At 38.4% G+C, this 9,088-nt stretch overlaps 2 protein-coding genes across 2 annotated transcripts in view; one reads left to right on the forward strand and one right to left on the reverse strand.

Annotated features, from left to right (window-relative positions):
* The first annotated feature begins 1,345 nt into the window (after positions 1 to 1,345).
* Positions 1,346 to 9,088, forward strand: rab8a (RAB8A, member RAS oncogene family). Its single transcript, XM_084410377.1, has 8 exons — positions 1,346 to 1,525; positions 3,383 to 3,443; positions 3,833 to 3,893; positions 4,044 to 4,121; positions 5,186 to 5,275; positions 5,438 to 5,503; positions 5,610 to 5,660; positions 7,251 to 9,088. Exons 1-8 carry the CDS (start codon positions 1,402 to 1,404, stop codon positions 7,341 to 7,343), a joined length of 624 nt encoding a protein of 207 aa, XP_084266503.1. The 5' UTR covers positions 1,346 to 1,401; the 3' UTR covers positions 7,344 to 9,088.
* Positions 7,426 to 9,088, reverse strand: part of cib3 (calcium and integrin binding family member 3) — a gene marked incomplete at its 3' end in the record, with an annotated part of 11,470 nt that continues 9,807 nt past the window's right edge. Inside the window, exons 6-7 of the mRNA XM_084410481.1 lie at positions 7,906 to 7,912; positions 7,426 to 7,563 (exon numbers count right to left, since the gene is read on the reverse strand). Of these exons, the coding sequence (XP_084266607.1) occupies positions 7,426 to 7,563; positions 7,906 to 7,912 (145 nt within the window). The remainder of the gene's footprint in view (positions 7,564 to 7,905; positions 7,913 to 9,088) is intronic.

Consider the following 9,088-nt stretch of genomic DNA (forward strand, 5'->3'; position numbering starts at 1 on the left):
ATATATATATATTTGTAATTTTCCGATTATTTCATATATATATTTAATATAGTGGGGGGAAATTGAAAGGAAAATGAATCCCGGGCCTGAAGCCAAGTCTTATAAAGGAATTTGACCGGCCACACACGCACTAATGACATTGAGGCACAGACTTGCGTAAGTAATTGCTGTGAAGGTATGAGGTCTTGTATTAGTTCAGGAAGCACATTTTATTAATCATACTATGGCAAAGGCTTATCTTATAAATATTAAAGGGATAGTTCACCCAAAAAAGAATATTATACCATAATTTACTCGCCCTCAAGCAATCCTAGGTGTATATGACTTTCAGCCAAACACAGTCAGAGTTATATTAAAGAATATCCTGGCTCTTCCAAGCTTTATAATGGGAGTGAATGGCCCAAAAAAGCGCATCCATCCATCATAAAAGTAATCCATACCATACGGCTCCAGTGTGGTTAATAAAGGCCTTCTGAAGCAAAGCCATGCGTATTTTGTCCGAAAATTATCCATATTTATAACTTTATAAACTATAATCACTGGCTTCTGGTAACATGAGTCTAGTTCAGGCGGAAGAGTGACCTCTGACCCGACGGATGATGTAGGAGTAGCGTAAGCTTAGGTGAGAGTCTCGTGGTCCAAACAAATAGAGCTGGACAACAAACTGAAGCTCCTCCCACATTTCTCTTTCAAATTTCTCGTTTTAGATTTCTAATTAATGATTTTGTTTTGCTCTATCCTCTGCGCTTCCGCGTTAGTCAAGTCGGGTCAGAGGTCAATCTTCCGCCAGAACTCAACTCGCGTACGGCCGTTACCAGAAGCCAGTGATTATAGTTTATAAAGATATAATTGTGGATATTTTTCTTACAAATACGCATGGCTTCGCTTCCGAAGGCGTTTATTACCCCCCTGGAGCCGTACGGATTACTTTTATAATGGATGGATGCACTTTTTTGGGCTTCAAAATACAAGGTACCATTCACTCCCATTATAAAGCGTTAAGGAGCAAGGATATTCTTTAATATAGGCTATCTCTGATTGTGTTTGGCTGAAAGAAGAAAGTAATATACATCTAGGATGGCTTGAGGGTGAGTAAAATATGGGATAATTTTCATTTTTGGGTGAACTAACCCTTTAACTGTGCACTTTGGCGTTTGACGTGGCCGCTAGGCTAGGACAGGGCGAATGAACGAATACTACTATGACGAAGGCGTATCTCATGAATATTAATGAGGATACGTGCCCGCACGCTCAAGCGAGGCTTTGAAGTACGTCAGTTTGACCTCATGAATATGTAAATTCGAAGCCTTCGCCGTAGTATGATTGGCCAGTTCCTCGGCGCTGTGCGGATTCTGCGCTGTCTGCTAAAGTACCGGGCGGGATTTCCGCAATACATCCAGTATGGCGAAGACTTACGATTATTTGTTTAAACTGCTGTTAATCGGGGATTCCGGTGTCGGGAAGACCTGTGTGCTGTTCAGATTCTCGGAGGATGCCTTTAACTCGACGTTTATTTCGACAATAGGTATTTATATCTTATATTTATATCGGATTGTTTATGAAACGTCAGGCTGTGCTAGCGGCTAAGCTAATAGACTAGGAACTGTGTTAGCTCTTCCTGAGTTTTGTTTTGTTTTGTTTCTAAACTTTGACAGGTTCGCTGGCGTTTTGTAATTCATTATTTGTGTGTGGTGATATAGTGTGTGTTTAATGAACCTTTCTGCTGCTTTGTTGGTTAGCATGTAAGTTAAGTTAGCAGCTTTGACAGAATGACTCATTAAATGAAAGGTTTGCTCTTGTTTAAATTCTTATTTTGTAAACTTTGTAATATCAACTGGATAGAAGTATTATATTAACTGTTGAATATCCAATTAAATATATAAAAAATATCTAAGTGTGTTTCACACACACTGTAAGACTCAATATTCTATTTATGTTATAATATAATATTCTTGTCTATTTTCAGTTAAATAGTGTTTCAGAAAACTTTACTGTTACTGTGGTAGTACCATGGTACAGTTATGCTAATATCAGACTGTGATGCTACTTTGATAGATACATGATGCTCAATGATTACTTTTACCAAGGCAATGCAAGTTAAGTTACTTTATAGAATGATATTACCAAAACAGTGGTATTGACATCTACTTGGTCAACAATATGACTTTGTAATTTGTAATATGTGAGAAAAAACAAGGCTTCTATTATCATGTCTTGTTTGAGTGTTAAGATGTAAATGGGACTTTTTATCAAGGGATGGTGTACCCAAAAATGATGTTATTAATTACTAATTACTTATATGTCGCTCCATTGACAGCTACTCAACTACCACTGTCTTTGACGCTTCGTAAAGAGATTGTAAAACTAATCCATATGAATGGAGTGGTTTAGTCCAAATTATCTGAAAGAGACACAGTTGCTGTATATGATGAACAGATTTAATTTAAGCTTTTATCAGCGAACCTATACAGAAGCTCAACTAAACCTGTTTGATGCCTGTGAACAAACCTCATTGGTTCTTGCTGAAGCTCAAACGTGATGCGTAACACGAGAATGATCCTCATTGGTTCTCACACGTCAAGCGAACATGCTTGAGCTTCCGTTTACCACAACTGATGTTTGAGTTGATCAATGTTTATATGTGAATAACAGCCTAAATTCAACCTGTTCATCATATACAGCGATCGTCTCTTCAGAAAATTTGGACTAAACCACTCAATTCATATTGGATTAGTTTTACGATCTCTTTATGAACTTTTTGAAGCGTCAAAGTGGTAGTCGCGTAGCTGTCAATGGAGGAACCGAAAGCTCTCAGATTTCATCCAAAAGATCTTCATTTGTGTTCTGAAGATGAACGAAAGTCTTACGGGTCAGTAAATGATGACACAATGTTAATTTTTGGTCGAACTAACCCTTTAAATCAACTTTACGATGGTCCGGATCAAGGCGTTTCAATCTTTTGGATTCCACAGACCCACAAATATGATCATCCTCATGCGAGGGACACCAATCCCAAAACTTAAAAGACATAGGCTAAATGTATAAAGACCCAATTTATACTATATAAATATTATAAACGTATAAAATATTCAGTTCCTATTACGTTATGTTCGATTTTTAGTACAGTTCTGATAGATGTTTACCGGTCATACTTACGTTTTTATTACTTTGCAGTTTGAACTGGTGATATGAAGTGTCTAGCTGGTTTGATGCTTGGCTTTGTCATTCATCATTATGTTCATCATATATATCATATGATCTATGTGCATTGCTTTTAACACCTAACAATAGTCTGTTGTTGGACATTTTTGAAAGAGACGCTGTATTGGGTTTGTTTTTCAGCCTATATGATGACAGTTGTGCTGTGTATTTTCTCTTCCAGGTATCGATTTCAAGATCAGGACAATAGAACTAGATGGCAAGAAGATAAAGTTACAGATATGGTGAGTTTCTAGTCGTCTTTCCTTCTAGTCAACATTTGAAATGGATCATAAAAGTTTATCAAAGACAAGAACGGGGGGGGGGGGGTATTGTTCAAAATTCATGTGTAACTTTGATGAAAGGTTTTGATACACTTCAAATGTTGATTACTGTAGTTGACCATGAGTCATGAGTGACTTCGTAGAGTTTTATGAAGGAGCTATTGTTTGTCTTGTGAAACCATGATTCATTTCTCCTTTACACATTGAGGCACATGTTTAGTGGTTGTCTTTTGCCATTTCCCTGGTAAGGAAGATGTCATCTTCCACTTTACCAGACCTGCAAACCACATTTCTGCAGGGCCACAGTTACAACACTAATATTGTTTGATTTTTTTTTTTTTTTTTTACAGGGACACGGCAGGACAGGAACGATTCCGAACGATCACAACGGCATATTACAGAGGAGCAATGGTAAGATGATTCTTGTGTATGATGAGCTTCAGTAATTTCAGCTGTCGGTCTTGCCTGTTAATGCTATAATAATACTAATGCTCATTTGCTGTCATCTTTATAATTGCAGTGTTTTGCACAGTTGTAATTTGTCTTGTGCTCTGATCTCAGGGTATCATGCTGGTTTATGATATAACCAATGAGAAATCATTTGACAACATCAAAAACTGGATCCGAAACATAGAGGAGGTGAGTGTCTCAGTGCCTGCTTTATCTGCCTTCAATAATATACAGTACTGTGCAAAAGTCTTAGGCATGTTAATAACCCCCCCCCCCCCAAATGGTTTTAAGTCAGTTTTTTTATATCTTTTGCTGTAGTGTGTCAGTAGGAAATATCAGTTTACATTTCCAAACATTCTTTTTGCCATTAATTGTAATAATTCAGTGAGATTTGTGTATGCACAAGGAGTCTGACAACAGCCGGTATGATCTGATCTCACCATCATCAAGTCCGTCTGTGATTACACAGTACTGTAGCTTTGCAGGAAGGTTTCTTCAAGCGTCTCGGAGACGTTCCCGCAGTTCTTCTGGATTTAGTCTGTCTCAGTTTCTTCTGTTTCTTCATGTAATCACAGACGGACTCGATGATGGTGAGATCAGGTCATACCGGCTGTTGTCAGACTCCTTGTGCATACACAAATCTCACTGGATTATTACAATTAATGGCAAAAAGAATGTTTGGGAATGTAAACTGATATTTCCTACTGACACACTACAGCAAAAGATATAAATAACTCTAAGACTTTTGCACAGTACTGTACTTCAGATTGTGTGCAATGTTTCCATAGTATGCATAATCCGCAGGTTTTTTATATTAGCATAAATAGCTCAAACAGTAAAGCCATGGGTTCAGTTCCCATGAGAATGCATGAACTGATCAAATGCATAGTTTAAATGCATTGCGATTTGCTTTGGATCAAAAGTGTCTGCCAGTTGCATGAATGAAAATGTAAATATTTAATCTTATTTATTTGTTACTATAGAAGTGGGCATCTTTAGTCATTGCACCTCACTGGGTTTTGTCTCTCTAGCATCTTGCGCCATGAGCATTGAGCTTTTAATATGACAGTTTTTGAATACAGTGTTATGCTTATTATCGTTTGTCTGGTGGACATTACCCTTAATTACCTGATGCCTAATTACTAGTCATTCAGTTTTGAAAATATGTAGCATTGCACACATCCATAAAAGTACCGTCTGAATATTCAACAGCAAATGATTACAGTGCATGTTCTTGTATGTGTTCAACCCAGCATGCATCAGCAGATGTAGAAAAAATGATTTTGGGGAACAAATGTGACATTAATGAGAAGAGGCAGGTGTCCAAAGACAGAGGCGAGAAGGTGAGCACAATGCTGCTTGTTCTCTTATGCCATTAAAAATTTGCTTATATTATTCCAGCAATGATGGAAGCACCTTCCACAATCATTTAGTTAATAATCCTCCTGAATCATCCAGATAAATCATACTTATGTTTTGAATCAAATCTGCCTGTACCCGTTTAGCTGGCGTTAGAGTACGGCATCAAGTTCATGGAGACGAGTGCAAAGGCTAATATCAACGTTGAGAACGTAAGTATAAATGGCTTTTATGATGAATCCTCATTTAATTTCCTTATCATATCTGATCATATCTGAGCGTTTAAAGGTCTAATGATGTTTCCTGCTCTACTCACAGGCATTCTTAACGCTCGCCAGAGACATAAAATCAAAGATGGACACGAAATTGGTAAGATTTTCCCTCTCTGTGCTTTAGGTTTATGTGTAAAAAATGAATTTAGATTTATAATTGGGTAACACTTTACAAGGTTTCATTAGTTAACATGAACATTTGTTCTACAGATTTATTAAAGGTGCAGTGAGTGATTTCTGAGAAACACTGTTGATATTTGAAATCAACCCAAACAAACACACCCACCCTTCATAGCTCCGCCCACAAAATGATTTCATAGCTCCGCCCACTGACGCAGCACCTGAAAATAGGTCTAATAGGTTAGACAAACTTAGTCCCGGTCACGTTGGAAGCTGGGGACTATTTTCAGGCGCTGCGTCATATCATTACGCCTGCTGCACTCATGGCACGGCAGCAAAGTTTCTTGATTATTACGCAGGAATGAGAGTATAGTTCCTAGCCATATCAGCCTAGAAAATCGCAACTTTACATTTTCCGTCGTCTTAGTACACGATGTAACTACAGAAGAGTCAAGTTTTAAATAGGAAAAATATCGAAACTCTTTGGTAATTTTTTGAGAGAGATGCTAATGGTCCTGTCCGATTCAATGATCTATGCTAAGCTATGCTAAAAGTGGTACCGCCAGACCCGGAGATCGGCTGAATGGATTCGAAAACGGTAAAACTCAACTGTTTAACTCTGGGGGAGTTGTAAAATGAGCCTATTTCCAAAAAAAGTGGAGTATCCCTTTAAGAAGTTTCTTATGCTAACTTGATGCCAAAAAGTGATAAAGGGGTGGTTAATTATGATTTGACTTTTCTAACTTTAGTTAGTGTGTAATGTTGCTGTTTGAGCATAAACAACATCTGCAAAGTTACGACACTCAATGTTCAAAGCAAAGGGAGATATTTGCTTTTAAAGAAATAGCTTTTTAAGGACTACAACAAACGGCTGGTAGAGACTACACAAGCTTCCTCCCGGGTTAGTGACATCACCAACCCTAAAATTTACATAAACCCCGCCCCCTGAACACGATTTATAGATTATCAAGACAGAATATGCTAATCAGTGACTAGAAGATAACTACACATAAGCTACATAAATTCATCAACTAACCATTCAGAAATGTCCTGTTGCTTCTACATGTTGTCACTTCTTCTTGAGTCTCTCCATCATTGACTCCGTTGACATCATTCTGACTCCGGTTTGAACATAAAAGGCTAAAAGTTGTAGAAATTTTCGGTGCATGTGTGTGTGAGGTAAAAGGACACAAGCTCTTGAAACTCATTTCCTCACAGGAACAGAAACTTTAACATGCTAAATAAAAATATCTGTGGGGTATTTTGAGCTAAAAACTTCACACACACACACACACACACACACACACACACACACTCTGGGGACTTCAGAGGCTTATTTTACATCTTGTGAAAAGATATCATCACACCACCCCTTTAATTATTCTGAACTTTTGACCACCAGTGTAGGTACATAATAATAGGTACATAATAAAGACTAAATAATGACGATTTTCCTTTTTGGATGAATAAAATCCTTCAGTATCTCTGCTTAGCTTGAGTTGTAGTAATAAAATAAGAATTTTTTGAGTCTAAAGGAGGTGTGTTTGTTTGTTCTTTGCTCACACAGGAGGGTAACAATCCTCAGGGCAGCAACCATGGCGTGAAAATCACCCCTGAACAGCAGAAAAAGAGCAGCTTCTTTCGCTGTGTGCTACTGTGAAGACCAAGGCCTTACTGTCCGCCACCATCGGGCTGGACGTGACTGGACTATTCTCCCTCTTAGCACTCTTCCTCCTTCCTCTTTATCCCATCCTCTCATTCTCTGTCACGCTCTTCTTCCAGTTGAGTTCCTGGCTCCTCTTATCTTCTTCCATTGACAGATTAGCGATGCCGCTTATGACCCTTTCCCTGGCGAAACCCTGGCTGGAAAGCATTGGTTTCTACAAGTCAAGGTGAAGAGCTTCGCCGTAAACGTGCACCTAAAGAAGATCCCGCATCTCCATCTTTGTTTCAGTCGCTCGTTTTGAGCGCACAACTGCCAAAATTGATCCATTCCTTCAAGGCGACCTGGAAGTAGTTGTGGTTCTGGGTCTGGCCGTAGAGCGTGATCTAACATTGAGCCAATTTGAGAGTTTCGTGGGGCGATCTTAATCATTCCATTTTATTTTCGGCGCATTCTTCGACAATCACATGACCTTATTCATAGTAGAGGAAAATTATAACCTGCCTAGTTTTTTTTCTTGACCCAATTTTTTTTTTTTTTTTTCAGGCTGATAACTAACCTTTGACCTGTTACGCAAAACACATGCGTTCACACAACTGGTGCAGTCAAGGGTTCACAGACATGGCTAATGATATTTTCATACGAAAACAAATGAAGATCCTCTTGCTTTTTATTCATCAAGACGTGTTTACTGCCTCGTTAAATCCAACCTCCCTTTTTTTTTTAACATGCACATGAAGCTATTTCCAAATAGTTCAGCCTTTTATGCAGTAGCGCGCTAGCTTTCTTTTTAATATTCCTTTGCATAAATCCAAAACCTCAGGTCTCGCTTTATTACGACCTGAAAACGTCCCAATCGTGAAAGCGTTCCTCGACTAAAAACACTTGAATTGAATCTACTAGAGTGTAAACTGACTCGTAGCCCTTGTGAGGATGAGAAATCCCTTACGTTTGTAGTATTAATTATGAGTTAACCAAAAGCAATGAGAAAGGATTGAGTATGTGACCTGAAAAGCAGAGCTATACTTGAGAAAGCACCTCCCGTATACAGACGTCCATGCACTTTATCAGTATCTTTTGTGTTGTGTGTGTAGTTTGTGCCACGTAGTGATCATTTTGCATCATATAGACAGGTGTTTTTTTACATGGTTATAATAACCTGCCGAATTCATTGTCATTTCCTCCCAAACGTTTTCAAAGCATCATCGTATATGTAAGGACTATTTCTACACCAGTCTTTTCCAGTGAGGATAGCGAGCCGAAGCTATTGGCTTCTATTGATGCCGTTTGTTCAGCTTTGAACAAATCAAATTGTTAATGTGTTAACATGTCTGATGTATTACGGATGGACTGCGCGTGAATTACAGTCCCACAGCATTAGTTCGGGTGGCACAGTGCGAAAACAAAACGGATTTGGTTCACATGAACAGGCTACCTAGAATACAATAATCCACCATTCCTGAATATTGTGTTGACATGCTTATAATTAATGCAAGAAAGTAAGTTTTTTTTATTTTATTGGTTTGATATGAGCCTTCACACTGTTTTCTCAGTGTTGCGTCCATCACAAGAGACCCCGTTTCATTTCGACAAACTGTGCGGTTGTCGTCTTTGTACTGCAGTGTACTCAAACGTACGTTTTGTAGTCAAATGAACCATGTCAGCGGGTTAATGCACACCAGCAATAGGTCAGGAATCTTTAACCCCTGTTAGCTTCGAGTGAAAGAACAAACTCTTCATCG

The sequence above is a fragment of the Rutilus rutilus genome, assembly GCF_951802725.1.
Source record: "Rutilus rutilus genome assembly, chromosome: 6".
Taxonomy (NCBI): domain Eukaryota; kingdom Metazoa; phylum Chordata; class Actinopteri; order Cypriniformes; family Leuciscidae; genus Rutilus; species Rutilus rutilus.

Excerpts from the sequence above, each read along its gene's own strand:
- rab8a (XM_084410377.1), top strand. The coding sequence starts at position 1,402 with ATGGCGAAGACTTACGATTATTTGTTTAAACTGCTGTTAATCGGGGAT. Across the intron at positions 3,894-4,043 it reads CATATTACAGAGGAGCAATG|GGTATCATGCTGGTTTATGA; the intron begins GTAAGATGATTC and ends CTCTGATCTCAG. Across the intron at positions 5,661-7,250 it reads CAAAGATGGACACGAAATTG|GAGGGTAACAATCCTCAGGG; the intron begins GTAAGATTTTCC and ends TTGCTCACACAG.